The sequence below is a fragment of the Bombina bombina genome, chromosome 3, assembly GCF_027579735.1.
Source record: "Bombina bombina isolate aBomBom1 chromosome 3, aBomBom1.pri, whole genome shotgun sequence".
Taxonomy (NCBI): Eukaryota; Metazoa; Chordata; class Amphibia; order Anura; family Bombinatoridae; genus Bombina; species Bombina bombina.
In genome coordinates, this window is record NC_069501.1 from 147,300,302 (window position 1) to 147,318,512 (window position 18,211).

At 36.2% G+C, this 18,211-nt stretch overlaps 1 protein-coding gene across 1 annotated transcript in view; it reads left to right on the forward strand.

The window, feature by feature from the left end:
- The window catches only part of TMPRSS15 (transmembrane serine protease 15), an 839,864-nt gene extending 837,698 nt beyond the window's left edge, over positions 1-2,166 (forward strand). The window contains exon 29 of the mRNA XM_053705190.1: positions 1,999-2,166. Coding sequence (XP_053561165.1) covers positions 1,999-2,166 — 168 coding nt within the window. The remainder of the gene's footprint in view (positions 1-1,998) is intronic.
- The last annotated feature ends 16,045 nt before the right edge of the window (positions 2,167-18,211 follow it).

Sequence of the window (18,211 nt, forward strand, 5' to 3'; positions counted from 1 at the left end):
AACTGTGGCAGCTCTAGGTTGGGTGGGACGATCTGCCACAGTTACGCCCATATTCTAAAATGCACTTTTTGAGAGCAGATAATGTTGTAAGAGACAGCCACCAAGAGAACAATCATATTGATTTGAACCTCTTTACATTGTTTTAGCATACTTTTTGGTTGTAGAAAATGTTATGTCTCTTTAAGAAATGAGGTGTCTGTAAACTAAATAGCTCAGTATTAGAATTTAACTAAATAAATAATCAAGCCCATACAGCAATTTCCATAATACTGAATCCTAAATTGTGTTTTTATTGTGGTTGTAGAAACATACCTTGATTTAAAGGGACAGTCTAGTCCAAAATAAACTTTCATGATTCAGATAGGGCATGTAATTTTAAACATTTTTCCAATTTACTTTTATCACCAATTTTGCTTTGTTCACTTGGTATTCTTAGTTTAAAGCTTATCCTAGGAGGTTCATATGCTAATTTCTTAGACCTTGAAGGCCACCTCTTTTCAGAATGCATTTTAACAGTTTTTCACCACTAGAGGGTGTTAGTTCATGTGTTTCATATAGATAACACTGTGCTCATGCAAGTGAAGTTATCTGGGAGCCAGCACTGATTGGCTAAACTGCAAGTCTGTCAAAAGAACTGAAATAAAGGGGCAGTTTGCGGAGGCTTAGATACAAGATAATTACAGAGGTTAAAAGTATATAAATATAACTGTGTTGGTTATGCAAAACTTGGGAATGGGTAATAAAGGGATTATCTATCTTTTAAAACAATAAACATTCTGATGTAGACTGTCCCTTTAAATAAAGAAACAATTTCAACCAGTTTTGTTGATGCACTATAAAGTTTTCAGTTTCATTGCTAAATTTAACAATGCATTAATTTATTTACATATAGATGTATATATTTATAGATAATAAAACATTTATAGTTAAAATTGTAATTTCAAATATACAATATTATACATGCACTTTGTGGGCCAGATTACAAGTGGTGCACTAATATTTTTTGTGCTTGAGTGACAAATAACATATTAATGCAGTCGGTTTAGAGCACGTTACCAATTAAAAGTAAAAAGTTAGCGCGTGAGCAAAAGAAGCAGCCGCTAACTTCAGGACTCCAGATATTCTGATTGCCCTAACACTTTCTCCTCAAGCCTTCTATAGGGCACGCTGAAATAATTCTTATTAGCTATTGAAATATATATATATATATATATATATATATATGATTATGATATTTTTTAAAATATATATCTATACCTATTTATCTATAGGAATATAAACAGATAGATATTGTAAATACAGCTCTTTATATAGAAATATTTATTTAAAAATTAAAATTGCATTATAATTTCAAGTATTTCTATTTAAAACACATTAAAACATTAAAATGAATAAACTTATATAGCATGTTTTAAGGTATTTGTCTGTGAAGGGCTCAAACGTGTTTGTGTGTGTATATATATATATATATATATATATATATATACATACATACACACATTGGAGCCCTTCCCAGTCAAACACCTTACCATATCCCTTTTAACCCTTTTTGAGCATTTTTAATAATATTCAAATTAGATTTTTTATTTAAAAATGTATATATAAGTGTAGTAATTTAATTTAAAATGTATTTGATGTATTTTGTGAAATGTTTTTAACCCTTACACTTTACTTCAAGTCTCCAGTCAAGCTAAATATTCAAGCCCAGTTTCAGCATGCACTTGAGCTCAACCTATAACCTTAAATCTGTAATGCGGGAGCTATTTAGCTAGTTTGAAATGTCCAATGAAAGTATAGGCTGCGCCAGAGCGATGTCGGCCATGCTAACTTGAAAACATCAAGTTGTGCACTAATTTTAGCGCAGCCAAGCGTTATTGCTTATCATGACCAGAGCTGTCATTAGCGTGCCACTTGTAGTATGGCCCTGTTTAAATTAAGGCTAATCTCATTTGAATAATTAATTAAACAATGCTGCTATTAACAATAATTTTGTTGCAGGGAGATTCCGGAGGCCCAATGATGTGCTATGATAATCAGAGATGGATTTTAGCTGGTGTGACGTCATTTGGTTATGGGTGTGCGCAACCAAACCGTCCTGGAGTTTATGTTCGTGTCACAAAGTTTGCTGACTGGATTCAAACTTTCAATAGTTTAAAAGCCAACTAATTCAAAGGGGAAAAAAAAGAAAGAAGAAAAATGTATGATGGATTTAATGCTTTGCATAAGTGTATAGATATGGTGATGCATCGAGTAGACATACAGTGTATACAAATTACTTCTTTCATTTTCAACAAGCAAATTAAATCAATGATTGCCGACAAAAGAAGAATAGAAAACATACTTCTTACTTTATAATGTGATACTGACAATGTGTTTTGCTGCAATAATTCTGAACAGTAAAACATGTTTTATCTTTCTTTTATATAAAGCGAGCTACTGTGTCCCTTTAATTAGGTATTTTATGAGATCATATATACAATTTGTAATAATATTGAAATTCCGCAGCTTAAAAGGACTTAGAAGACAACTATATACTTTCATGTTTCAAATACAATTAAAAAAGAGAAAGAGGAAAACCTCCCTATTTATTTCAATTATCAGTTACTTTTTTCTTATAGTTCAAACTTTTCTCCAGCCCATGAATGCATAGTGAGGTTGCATGTGTCTTGTGCCATATGTATCAGATATGTTTGCAACGTTTGTTGCAATGTTATACATATAGCGTTTAACACATGCACAAGCTTCTAAGTCTGACTAGGTATGCTGTCATGAAAAGGGACTTAGGTCATACAAATTTAAAAAAATCCACTTGTATTAAAATATTTGCAACTGCTTTCTATTCTTTGTTGGAACTGTCCGAAATTACAAAAGTTCCCTTTAAGAATACTGTTTAAGTAAAGAATATTAAAATTGTATTTCTTCAGTTGCATGAAAATAACTAAATAGCATCTACAGATGAAACCCCCCAAAATCCCCATATGTTGTTTGAAAAAAATAAAAACAGCCTACTATTCTAAACCCTGGTGCTGGACTATAGCACTGTTACTAGGCGTAGATAGTTCACAGTAGTATAAAATTGTAGATACGGAAACAAAAAAATATTGAGAAAATAACTGTCAATAAAGGCATCAATTTATATCTATTTTTACACCATATATATGGTAGTTTTGGTGTAATATGTCGATGGAATTTATGTGGAAGTATATTTGCATTTTCCATCCCCATTAAGTAAATTAACAACTAGCTGGGTTTAGTAAATTGACTAATATATATTTGTTATATTTTTAACACCAATGACCTTGACTTCTGTATTATCCGTTTTAGCTGTATTCATTTGTCTTTTTACAGTTACATCCTAGTTAATTGTTCTACACTGACAGATTGTATGTACATTTGTTAATATAATTAATAAACATTTGATGTAACTCTTTTGTTTTCTTTACATTTTAATGCTTATTATAGTTTTTGTGATGCAGATACTAAAGATATTGTATGTACCTCAGAACATTGTTAATTTGTAGAAATGAATCACAGTAAATTGCTGTAAATATTGTAAATTAACAGATGGATTAGATCAGTAGTGTGTTAAATGTGTTAAAAACCATACGGCCAGATTACGAGTTTTGCGTTATGAGGGGTGCGGTACTAACTTGCACGTTATTCTCACCGCTCACTTCCCTACAGCGCTGGTATTACAGGTTTTTACAAACCCGGCGTTAAAAGGCAAGAAGTGAGCGTAGAGCAAACTGTGCTCCATACCGCACTCCAATACCAGTGCTGCTTAAGTCAGCGGTGAGCTGGTTGCACTTGCTCGTGCATGATTTCCCCATAGACATCAATGGGGAGAGCTGGCTGAGAAAAAGTCTTAACACCTGCAAAAAAGCAGCGTAAAGCTCAGTAACGCAGCCCCATTGATTCCTATGGGGAAATAAAATTTATGTTTACACCTAACACCCTAACATGAACGACGAGTCTAAACACCCCTAATCTTACACTTATTAACCCCTAATCGGCCGCCTCTGACATCGCCGACACCTACATTATACTTATTAACCCTTAATCTGCTGCTCTGGACATCGCCGACACCTACATTATACTTATTAACCCCTAATCGGCCGCTCCGAACATCGCAACACCTACATTATACTTATTAACCCCTAATCTGCTACCCCCAACATCGCCCACACCTACATTATACCTTTAAAATAAACCCTAAGCTAACTACAATATAACTAATAGTTACATTGTAGCTAGCTTAGGGTTTATTTTTATTTTACAGGGAAGTTTGTATTTATTTTAACTAGGTAGAATAGTTGCTAAATAGTTATTAACTATTTAATAACTACCTAGCTAAAATAAAACCTAACCTAAGTTACACTAACACCTAACACTACACTACAATTAAATAAATTACCTAAATTAAATACAATTAAATAAATTACAGTAAATACAATTAGCTACATTACAAAAAAACAAACACTAAATTACAGAAAATAAAATAAAAAAACAAATTACAAGATATTTAAACTAATTACACCTAATCTAATAGCCCTATAAATAAATAAATAAAAAGCCCCTCCAAAATAAAAAAAAACCCTAGCCTAAACTAAACTACTAATAGCCCTTAAAGGGCCTTTTGCGGGGCATTGCCCCAAAGAAATCAGCTCTTTAACCTGAAAAAGATACAAACAACCCCCCCAATGGTAAAACCCACCACCCACACAACCAACCCCCAAATAAAACCCTAACTAAAAAAAACTAAGCTCCCCATTGCCCTGAAAATGGCATTTGGATGGGCATTGCCCTTAAAAGGGCATTTAGCTCTATTGCAGCCCAAACCCCTAATCTAAAAATAAAACCCACCCAATACACCCTTAAAACATCCTAACACTAACCCCTGAAGATCCACTTAGTTTTGAAAATCCGACATCCATCCTCAACAAAGCCGACATCCATCCTCAACAAAGCTGGGAGAATTCTTCATCCAAGCGGCAAGATGTCCTCAACGAAGCCGGAAGAAGTGGTCCTGCAGACGGGCAGAAGTCTTCACCCAGACAGCATCTTCTATCTTCATCCATCCGGCGTGGAGCGGGTCCATCTTCAAGACATCCAACATGGAGCATCCTCTTCTTCCGACGACTACCCGACGAATGAAGGTTCCTTTAAGTGACGTCATCCAAGTTGGTGTCCCTTAGATTCCGATTGGCTGATAGAATTCTATCAGCCAATCAGAATTAAGGTTGAAACAATCCTATTGGCTGATGCAATCATTGGAACAGCAAATAGATGATTGGAACAGCCAATAGAATGCGATCTCAATCCTATTGGCTGATTGGATCAGCCAATAGGATTGAAGTTCAATCCTATTGGCTGATTGCATCAGCCAATAGGAATTTTTCAACCTTAATTTCGATTGGCTGATAGAATTCTATCAGCCAAACGGAATCTAAGGGACGAGATCTTGGAGGACATCACTTAAAGGAACCTTCATTCGTCGGGTAGTCATTGAAAGAAGAGGATGCTCCGCGTCGGATGTCTTGAAGATGGACCCGCTTTGCACCGAATGGATGAAGATAGAAGATGCCGTCTGGGTGAAGACTTCTGCCCATCTGGAGGATCACTTCTTCCGGCTTCATTGAGGACATCTTGCTGCTTGGATGAAGACTTCTCCCGGCTTCATTGAGGATGGATGTCGGCTTGGTTGGGGATGAATGTCGGATCTTCAAAACTGTAAGTGGATCTTCAGGGGTTAGTGTTAAGATTTTTTAAGGGTGTATTGGGTGGGTTTTATTTTTATAAATTTTTATTTTTATTGAGGGTAATAAAATATGTAACATACAGGTTACTCAATGAAATAGATAGATATACAATGAACAACATACTCATTTCACAGTATACTAAACCAGTTGGGGAGAACCTCTCAACTACCCTCTATTTTTGTCCCTCCATGATTGCTCAGGCCACTTTTGGATCCTCAAATACATAACTTATTAACTGAGGGGTGTTGCTCGATATAGACCGCTTTTGGGCCTATAATTGTCAATCGCATAAAATACACAAAAATATTTATACAAGTCAGATAAAACTAACAAGTAGGTAACAAGATGCAGAAAACTAAGATCAAACATGAAATAATATTAAAACTTCGTAGATATCCAGCTTATAGGTGGGCTTATTGACATGAGTGATAGAATAACATAAAATTAGGTATCCCCACAAAGAATTTCTAGAGATCAACTATAATGTGGTTTATAAAAAACTCACACCTGTTGTAGTGCTATTATACCTCGACAGGGGAGTTTATGTTGAAAATAAAAGTTCACCTCAGTGCTAACATGAGATATAGACAATGCTTCGGAGTTATCTAGCACTTAGTACAGACAGCTGCAGGACATCAAACAATACACAGTGAAATATTTAGGGCAGTGAAGATGGATACAATACTATCGTGAAAAAACAACACACATTAACAAGAATCAGTATGGTACTCCCATAGAGCTATTTGTATGACTCATAAGTATAATATAGTTATCTCTAAGGGGCGTTACTTGGGGCTGTAGTGTGGCTCTGTAAGGTCTATTAGTTTAGGGATGATCACTTATGTGTGGAGCTAGCTACACATTGAAAAGAAATGGAGTACCTAAACCAGGCCCAGCATTATTAGGAAATAAGGTTTGCATGACTATGTAAATATGGCTAAATATTTAGAGCTAAAGAAAAGAGTAAGGTATCACATAGCAGTAAGGGGAATTAACTATCTCTACATATATTACTGTAGCTACAGCGCATACTATCCCTCTGAGGGAAATATAAGGTAGGACAAAGAAAAATTTCTACACTTTAAGGCTTCTCAGGGGTCTACACCCTTGTCTCACATGTCCTATGCCTTCGGAGAATCATGGTCCCCAAATTAAGAATAGCAATATTCATAAATAATGTCTCACTGCAACAGCCCATTGGTACTGCTTAGCATATATACTAACACCAAGTGCAGCTTAAAGGTTGAACAATATAGTAGGTTATAGATCACTGCTTTCCCTTACTAGTAAAGCACAGTAAACTAGCATGCAATGGATGTAGATCTTATTCCCTAGCCAGCAAGAAGTCAGTAGAGTAGGTTTAAGTTATGTAGTCTTATACAATCCTGAGCTGTTACAGCGAGACTTTGAACCTAAATGTATTTACTAAGATAAGCAGTACAGTATTACATTCCATTCCACCTAGGATATATATGGGAAGCCTATCTGAGATCAGAAGACATGTCTTTATAATTACAGTTTCCTCAAGCATAAACAGGAGTTGGCTCCCCTCTCACTGTAAACTTATTTTCAGTCTGCAGAAAATGAAAACATAGTAAAGACATAAATGCAGAAAACCACATCGTCTTAGGCATTTTTTGTTAGTAGATGTAAGACCCTCAACTGAAGCTGTAGCAATTCTCCTGTAAGACAGGCTCAGTGCGGAGTGTTCATTAGAGTCAGAGTGTTATATCAGGCCTGAATGTTCTGTAACCTCTGGTGTGCTGTAAGTACAAAAAAAAAAACCCAGAGTGTCTTGAATGTATGCGAAAGTGACCTTCCTATCAGATACCCATCCGGTGCATTTGAAAACTTTGAAAACTTCCCCAGCAGACTTGCTGTGAAAAGTCCGCCGAGCTGATGCCAGGAAAAAGCGAGCGGGACAATACGTGAGCTCTGTAGTGCACCCCAGAGCTTGCCCCCATGTACAGGCTGCCATGCTGTGTGATCTCCCAGATCCGCAATCCAATCGCGGCAACAGAGAAAAAACTGGGCTCCAGCTTGGGACCCGCACTCTCAAACACCAGTGCTGGGGAGCGTGGCTGGGGATCCTTAGGTGCTGCGTCACACTGTGACTCCGGTGGTGTATCTTGTTCCTCAGCCGTGGTATCACTGCGTGCTCGCGCTGCTTGAACTTTAACAGTAAGAGCATCCAATCTCTCACATATTCTCCTCCCGTACTCCTCCAGTAGGTTTCTGATGCCAGTGTACAGTTCTTGGGCCTCCATCACAGGCAGCAGTACAGCCGCTTCCAAAATGGCGCTTCAGCTTGTGATAGGGAGCCTCCTCACCGTTTTTCAGCTCAGTATGAGGCACACAGCCACCAATTCTTTATCCGCGCATCCCCCGCTTCCTCTTTTAGCAGTATTCACTAGATATAAGCTAAATAGAATAGCTTTGTCAGGAAGAAATCATATTTTATGGTATTGAAGTCAGGAGCTCCTGCTCAGTGCATCCAATAGCTATGGCGGTTAACTCCGCCCCCCCCCCGGGTTTTATTTTTAGATTAGGGGTTTGGGCTGCAATAGAGCTAAATGCCATTTTAAGGGCAATGCCCATCCAAATGCCCTTTTCAGGGCAATGGGAAGCTTAGGTTTTTTTAGTTAGGGTTTTATTTGGGGGGTTGGTTGTGTGGGTGGTGGTTTTTACTGTTAGGGGGGTTGTTTGTATTTTTTTTCCAGGTAAAATAGCTGATTTCTTTGGGGCAATGCCCCGCAAAAGGCCCTTTTAAGGGCTATTGGTAATTTAGTTTAGGCTAGGGGGGGTATTTTGGGGGGGGCTTTTTTATTTTGATAGGGCTATTAGATTAGGTGTAATTAGTTTAAATATCTTGTAATTTGTTTTTTATTTTCTGTAATTTAGTGGGGTTTTTTTGTAATTTAGCTAATTGTATTTAATTTATTTAATTGTATTTAATTTAGGTAATTTATTTAATTGTAGTGTAGTGTTAGGTGTTAGTGTAACTTAGGTTAGGTTTTATTGTACAGTTAAATTTGTATTTATTTTAGCTAGGTAGTTATTAAATAGTTAATAACTATTTAGTAACTATTCTGCCTAGTTAAAATAAATACAAACTTGCCTGTAAAATAAATATAAACCCTGAGCTAGCTACAATGTAACTATTAGTTATATTGTAGCTAGCTTAGGGTTTATTTTACAGGTAGGGATGTTGCGAACCTAAAAATTTCGGTTCGCGAACGGCGGACTCGAACTTCCGCAATTGTTCGCAAACCGGCGAACCGGGCGAACCGCCATAGACTTCAATAGGCAGGCGAACTTTAAAACCAACAGGGACTCTTTCTGGCCACAATAGTGATGGAAAAGTTGTTTCAAGGGGACTAACACCTGGACTGTGGCATGCCGGAGGGGGATCCATGGCAAAACTCCCTCGGAAAATTACATAGTTGATGCAGAGTCTGGTTTTAATCCATAAAGGGCATAAATAACCTAACATTCCTAAATTGTTTGGAATAACATGCTTTAAAACATCAGGTATGATGTTTTATCGATCAGGTAGTGTAAGGGTTACACCCACTTCACAGTGACAGACCAAACTCCCCGTGTAACGCACCGCAAACAACCGCAAACAGTCCATTTGCACAACCACCAGATAGATAGATTTGATAGATAGATGCAATATACATTTGATAGATACGAATTACATAGATCAATAGATGCAATATACATTTGATAGATACGAAATACATAGATCAATAGATGCAATATACATTTGATAGATATGATTGATAGTTAGATAGATTTGATAGATAAATAGATAGATTTGATAGATATATAATTTCACAGACAGAGAATTACAAGACGTGCGGTCTGGGACCCATGGTAAGGTTCCCAGAGGCAGTTGCGGCACCAGGGGAGGTGTATATGGCATGGATTTTAGGAAGCGGGAGATGGAAAAAGATGATTGGTCGTTCCTCCTACTTCAAATTTGGCCAAAATACAAGTGGCTGTCAGTTTCACAAAACAGTCCGGCCACGAGATAGATAGATTTGATAGATAGATACATAGATTACATAGATCAATAGATGCAATATACATTGGATAGATACGAATTACATAGATCAATAGATGCAATTTACATTTGACAGATACGATTGATAGTTAGATAGATTTGATAGATAAACAGATTGATTTGATAGATATATAATTTCACAGACAGAGAATTACAAGACGTGTGGTCTGGGACCCATGGTAAGGTTCCCAGAGGCAGTTGCGGTGCCAGGGGAGGTGTATATGGCATGGATTTTAGGATGCGGGAGATGGAAAAAGATGCTTGGTCGTTCCTCCTACTTCAAATTTGGCCAAAACACAAGTGGCTGTCAGTGTCACAAAACAGTCCGGCCACGAGATAGATAGATTTGATAGATAGATAGATACATAGATTACATAGATCAATAGATGCAATATACATTGGATAGATACGAATTACATAGATCAATAGATGCAATATACATTTGATAGATACGATTGATAGTTAGATAGATTTGATAGATAGATTGATTTGATAGATATATAATTTCACAGACAGAGAATTACAAGACGTGCGGTCTGAGACCCATGGTAAGGTTCCCAGAGGCAGTTGCGGCGCCAGGGGAGGTGTATATGGCATGGATTTTAGGAAGCGGGAGATGGAAAAAGATGCTTGGTCGGTCCTCCTACTTCAAATTTGGCCAAAACAGAAGTGGCTGTCAGTGTCACAAAACAGTCCGGCCACGAAATAGATAGATTTGATAGATAGATACATAGATTACATAGATCAATAGATGCAATATACATTGGATAGATACGAATTACATAGATCAATAGATGCAATATACATTTGATAGATACGATTGATAGTTAGATAGATTTGATAGATAAATAGATTGATTTGATAGATATATAATTTCACAGAGAATTACAAAGACGTGCGGTCTGGTCTGGGACCCATGGTAAGGTTACTTCCTTTTGCACAATTGAGTACAGGTTTGGGTCGGGGATTGCCTTTTGTGCAAAGAAATTGTGGCTGTGTACCTTCCACTGCGGTGTCCCCTATCAGGGGACATGTATATGGCATGGATTTTCGGAAACGGGAAATTAAAAAACACTAGCAGACTGATGTTTTTAAATTTACACTAATGTTACAACAGATATGAGTGGTGGCACTGAGGATGGAAGTAGGCACAGTATATGCTGGGAGCCTGACACACAGGCTGGCACTAGTGGCAGGCTGGCCTGGCAACTAAAATTAAATAACACTAGCAGACTGATGTAAAAGGTTTTTTTAAAAAAAGTTACACTAATGTTACAACAGATATGAGTGGTGGCACTGAGGATTGAAGTAGGCACAGTATATGCTGGGAGCCTGAAACACAGGCTGGCACTAGTGGCAGGCTGGCCTGGCAACTAAAATTAAATAACACTAGCAGACTGATGTAAAAGTTTTTTTTTAAACAATTTACACTAATGTTACAACAGATAGGAGTGGTGGCACTGAGGATGGAAGAAGGCACAGTATATGATGGGAGCCTGACACACAGGCTGGCACTAGTGGCAGGCTGGCCTGGCAACTAAAATTAAATAACACTAGCAGACTGATGTAAAAGTTTTTTAAAAAAAAATTTACACTAATGTTACAACAGATATGAGTGGTGGCACTGAGGATGGAAGTAGGCACAGTATATGCTGTGAGCCTGACACACAGGCTGGCACTAGTGGCAGGCTGGCCTGGCAACTAAAATTAAATAACACTAGCAGACTGATGTAAAAGTTTTTTGTTTTTTTTTAATTTACACTAATGTTACACCAGATATGAGTGGTGGCACTGAGACTGGCAGTGGCAGGCTGGCCTGGCAACTGAAATTAGATTACACTAGCAGACTGATGTAAAAGGTTTTTTTAAAAAAAATTACACTAATGTTACACCAGATATGAGTGGTGGCATAGAGCAATTAATCACAGTATATGTTGTGAGCCTGACACACAGGCCTGGTTGCAACTGAAATTAGATTACACTAGCAAACTGATGTAAAAGTTTTTTTTAAAAAAAATTTACACTAATGTTACACCAGATATGAGTGGTGGCAGTGAGCAAGTAGGCACACTATATGCTGTGAGCCTCACACACAGGCTGACAGGCAGGCAAATGCAATTAGATTACAAAAAAAAAAAAATGACTGAAGTTCTAGCCCTAAAAAGGGCTTTTTGGGGTGCTGTCCTTACAGCAGAGATCAGATGAGTCCTTCAGGACTGTAGTGGACACTGAATACACTAGCCTAGCTATCAATTTCCCTATAAAAACACCAGCAGCAGCACTATCACTCCTCTCACTAAGAATGCAGGATCATAATGAATCTAAAATGGCTGCTGCCCAGGAGCTGGGAGGGTCTGGGAGGGAGTGTCTGCTGCTGATTGGCTGAAATGTGTCTGCAGACTGTGAGATACAGGGTCAAAGTTTACTCAATGATGATGAATAGGGAGCGGATCGAAAATCGCATATGTTCGCCCGCCGCTGCAAACGCAAACAAGCTTAAGATCGCCGGGAACTGTTCTCCGGCGAACTGTTCGTGACATCACTATTTACAGGTAATTATTTATTTTTAAATAGGAATTATTTAGTTATTAATAGTAAGTTTTATTTAGATTTATTTTAATTATATTTAAGTTAGGGGGTGTTAGGGTTAGGGTTAGACTTAGATTTAGAGGTTAATAAATTTAGTATAGTGGCGGCGACATTGGGGCCACAGATTAGGGGTTAATAAATGTAGGCAGGGGGCGGCGATGTTAGGGACAGCAGATTAGGGGTTAATAATATTTAACTAATGTTTACGTGGTGGGAGTACGGCGGTTTAGGTGTTAATATGTTTATTCTAGTGGCGGCGATGTCTGGAGCGGCAGATTAGGGGTTAATAATTTTATTTTAGTGTTTGCGATGCGGGAGGGCCTCGGTTTAGGGGTTAATAGTTTATGGGTGTTAGTGTACTTTTTAGCACTTTAGTTATGAGTTTTATGCTACAGCTTTTTAGTGTAAAACTCATAACTACTGAGTTTAAAATGTGTTACGAATCTTGACGGGATAGGGTGTACCGCTCACTTTTTGGCCTCCTAGGACAAGCTTGTAATACCGGCGCTATGGAAGTCCCATTGAAAATAGACTATACGCAATTTGCGTAAGTTGATTTGTGGTAAGGCCAAAAAAGTGTGCTGTGCCCCTAAATCTACAAGACTCGTAATACCAGCGGTAGTAAAAAAGCAGCATTATGAGGCTTAACGCTGCTTTTTTATTAATTTTTTTATTAATAACGCAAGACTCGTAATCTAGCCGATAGTGTGTTAAAAGTCATAACATAACTAATTAACTAATGTTGTTTTTATTTTGAAAAATAAAAAAGTTTAGATTTTTTTTAAAAAAATCCTGGAGTGTTTATTTTACATTATATTGAAGATGTGGAACTTTGCTATTAACTGCTGACATAGTTAAGAATAGTTTGTAATTATAAAAAATAAGATACAAATAATATTTTTCCTTTATTCCATCCTAACCTTATATATAGTCCACATGTTGAATCTTATGGTTAGCTGTTGCTGTTCTGATACACTGTTCTTTTGCTTATTTAATTAGAATAAAAAACAAAACTAAAAAAATAATAAACATTTAATAAATAATAAATATTTTTAAAATTCTGATTATTTACTGACTTATTGCATGAATAATTACATATTTTCCTAAGTAATTTACATAAATGATACAATACAATGTAGGTATAATTGAGCTGCAATATTATTACAACATAAAATAATATTCTAATTTTACCCAAAAGTGTGAAATAGTTAGCAATTGGGCTAAAAGGGTGGAACCAAATTAGGAAAAAGAAAATAAATTAGAAAGAAAGTTGCCATGAAATGGACAACAGTTAAGACAGGTTGAGATGTAGCAAGGTCAAATATTAGACTAAAGGTTAGCAGTGTGAAAGCTCAGGATGAAAAATAAATATTAAGTAACAAAATAAGGACAATGTATAAAACCAATATGGCCTACCTAGTTGCAACAATAGATCAATTTCACTAGAATGTTTATCATATACTTGTAACATAGGATTGCAATAGCACATTCCTTTGTTACAAAAATTATGCCTTTTCCAAGCTTTTAAAAAGACAGTGCACTCTTAATTTGGTTTCCCTTTAATGGTCCAGATTGTAAGTGGAGCGCAAACATTTGAATGCGAGCGCCATCAGGTTTTTCGAATTTGTTTGCACGCAAGTTAAACTGCGTTCATATTGCAAAAAGCTTACTTCTAGTGGAGTTAGCGTGCTAGCGGGAGTGATAAATAGCACCCCCCTCATAATATAGCCCTTTGTCTGTAGAGCTTGGTGACCACTGGGGTGACAGCAATAACCTAGCAAAAATCTGTGTTTTAATTTTTCTTTCTTTCCCTTTAATTTTCATTACAACCCCCAAAATCCTGTATGGGCCCTTTTTCGAATTTGAATAGCCTTGATAATAATTTTATAAGGTAATAACAGTAGCAACAATTGGTCCCTTGGCTAATTTAGTATAATTTTATTAAAAATAAACATTTTTCAACAATTTGTGTTGCAGTTTTCTTATATGCAATGATAAAGAAATATAAGGATGACAAATTTGGAATCCGCTGGTCCTACTGAAAAAAAGCAATTTATAATTTGTGTTGGTCACTCATTAAAATATGACTTACAAAAGCATTTAAGCAGCAAAAAAAGATCAGCTTAAAATGGGTGTGAAAAGGCTTAGCAGCCAAGGGGTTAATACAATTTTCTATGTATGCATAATATATATAGCAGCTGAACAGTGATTTGCAAACTGCATACAAAACGCAAAATACTCGTAAATAATTTAATAGCATATCAAACTGTTGTCATATATTGGCTGCTGTAGATAATTTGGACAGATAAAAATGAGTCCCTGCATTAATCAAGCAATTACTATGTAGCATACTATAAGTCATGCAGGATCCACTATACTTTCTTTGGGGGCCATTTATAAAACATCATTTTTAGAGTTAAAATATAAGAAAAGTGAGATAGATAAAAGAGACATAAATAGATAAAGCCCCCAATTAAAGTCTAAAAATGGGTCTACTTGGCAATTTTCAAATCACAAATAAATTCTAATTATTTTGTTGCTTTTTATAAAGTAATCTCATAGGAAAAAAAATATCAAATTATGTATCTACAAAAATGCACATGGCAGAAATTTTGTATAAGAATAATTAGGTAAACTTTTCAAAAGGATTATGATCTACCCCATATTATTTCTGAAAATTAGTCACCCATTTCATCTTAAAATCTGGGTAATTATTTCCAGAACAAACTACCACATTTCATTAAATCTATTTTTCTTTTTTTCTGAGATATTAGCATCTCATTATTTTAGTGAGTGTATGTATGTGTTTATATATATATATATATGTATATATATATATATGTGTATATATATATATATATATATATATATATCTTATATACATTTCTTACATTTTGCCTAGATTACAAGTGGGGCGCTAACTGTTTCTGGCAAGTGAAAAGGGGTACATCAAGGCTCTTACTACACATATCATGAGTCAAAACGAAAAGAGTGCAATTGAATTTAACACACATCAGTTTAGCATGACTTCAGAGCTATGGTTAACTTTAATGCATAGCAAAAAAGTTGCACAAAAATCATCAAAAATACATTTAAAAGTACAGTTAAACTCACAATAACATTGTCTGTTTAAAAATATTTTTTATGGTTATATCTGTGTATATATGTATTTATGCATTTATATGAATACACATGTACATCTATACATATGTATACACATATAGACACATAATACGCAATATGGCAGAAAATTCAAACCCTGTGCAAGATCATAATTGTCTTGAAGAAGGCCCATAAATGTATAACTAATGTGAAACAAAATTGGAAATAAAATTGCACTGTTCTTTACTTCAATACAAGTCCTGTGAGTGCCCTCCTACACCAAGACACACACACACATATATATATATATATATATATATATATATATATATATATATTCCAGGATGAGCCTTTAAGAACAGGCGGTATAATCAAGCAAGAAGATCATGTTAACCTCATCACCACCTATGACACTATGTACCAACAATTAAATGACTGTTAGGAAACATTTGGAACTGATCGAAACGAATAAAACTTTACCATTCCAACATGCGATGCAACCAAGGATGGTGTATTGAAGTGCTAATAACCTAAGGGACCTAGGTTGAGATCCATGAAGAGGGGCTGTTTCAAATGTGGGGATTGTATCACATGCAATAGTATGTTGAAAGTGGATATGTTGAAAGTGGATACTTTCCAGCACCCACACCAGAACAAGAGGTTCAAAATCAGCCATAGGTTAACTTGCATGAGTGATTATGTCATTTACATTTTGATTTGTCCCTGCTGCCTGTTCTACATGGGAAAAATGGTCATCACCTTTAGGGAAAGAATGGCCAGCCACCGATTTGCTATTAGGGAAGCCAATAAAAGTGGTGACTCTGAGCAACCAGTGGCATGCCACTTTGCCCGCTGCAAACACAGTGTGTCCAGTCTAAGGACAATGATAGACCATATACCGCCACTGGCAAGGGGAGGAGACGGTTCAAATCGACTCCTTCACCTGGAGGCAAGATGGATATACACCTTGAACACTATAGCCCCAAGAGGGTTAAATACCTTGCTGGATTGTGGACCATTCTATTCAAGAAATTGATCAATACATGATGTTTGTCTAGTATATGATAAGAGGACTCCTATTTTTCCTGATCTTTTGGCGTGTGACATACCACTTTGAGACTGTTGCTGTTTTTGGTGCCAGAATATGCCAATACATATGCCAAAGAATATGCCAAAAAATATGCTGTTTTAGCATGTTTGGCAAAAAACATTTTAACCAATAAATGTTCTACCATAATTCTTGACACACGAAAGTTAATAATACATTCCTCTTCTATGGTGTATATAATATATTATAAAATTGTTGTAGAATATATTGGCTAGATTTAGAGTTTTGTCGGTAACAACCCGCGTATCTAACGCTGTCTTTTTTCCCCACGCACCTTTTAAATACCACTGGTATTTAGAGTTCACAGAAGGGCTGCGTTAGGCTCCAAAAAGGGAGCGTATAGCATATTTACCGCCACTGCAACTCTCAATACCAGCAGTGCTTACGGACGCGGCCAGCTTCAAAAACATGCATGTGCACGATTCCCCCATAGAAAACAATGGGGCATTTTGAGCTGAAAAAAAACCTAACACCTGCAAAAAAGCAGCGTTCAGCTCCTAACGCAGCCCCATTGTTTCCTATGGGGAAACAGCTTCTAAGTCTGCACCTAACACCCTAACATGAACCCCGAGTCTAAACACCCCTAACCTTACACTTATTAACCCCTAATCTGCCGCCCCCGCTATCGCTGACACCTGCATATTTTTTTTAACCCCTAATCTGTTGCTCCTACGTTATCCCTATGTACCCCTAATCTGCTGCCCCTAACACCGCCGACCCCTATATTATATTTATTAACCCCTAATCTGCCACCCCCAATGTCGCCGCTACCGACCTACAATTATTAACCCCTAATCTGCCGACCAGACCTCACCGCTACTATAATAAATGTATTAACCCTTAATCTGCCTCACTAACCCTATAATAAATAGTATTAACCCCTAATCTGCCCTCCCTAACATCACTGACACCTAACTTCAAGTATTAACCCCTAATCTGCTGACCGGACCTCACCGCTACTCTAATAAATGTATTAACCCCTAAAGCTAAGTCTAACTCTAACCCTAACAACCCCCTAAGTTAAATATAATTTAAATCTAACGAAATAAATTAACTCTTATTAAATAAATTATTCCTATTTAAAGCTAAATACTTACCTGTAAAATAAACCCTAATATAGCTACAATATAAATTATAATTATATTGTAGCTATTTTAGGATTAATATTTATTTTACAGGCAACTTTGTATTTATTTTAACCAGGTACAATAGCTATTAAATAGTTATTTACTATTTAATATCTACCTAGTTAAAATAATTACAAAATTACCTGTAAAATAAATCCTAACCTAAGTTACAATTAAACCTAACACTACACTATCAATAAATTAATTAAATACAATACCTACAAATAAATACAATTAAATAAACTAACTAAAGTACAAAAAATAAAAAAGAACTAAGTTACAAAAAATAAAAAAATATTTACAAACATTAGAAAAATATTACAACAATTTTAAACTAATTACACCTACTCTAAGCCCCCTAATAAAATAAAAAAGCCCCCCAAAATAAAAAATGCCCTACCCTATTCTAAAATTAAAATAGAAAAGCTCTTTTACCTTACCAGCCCTTAAAAGGGCC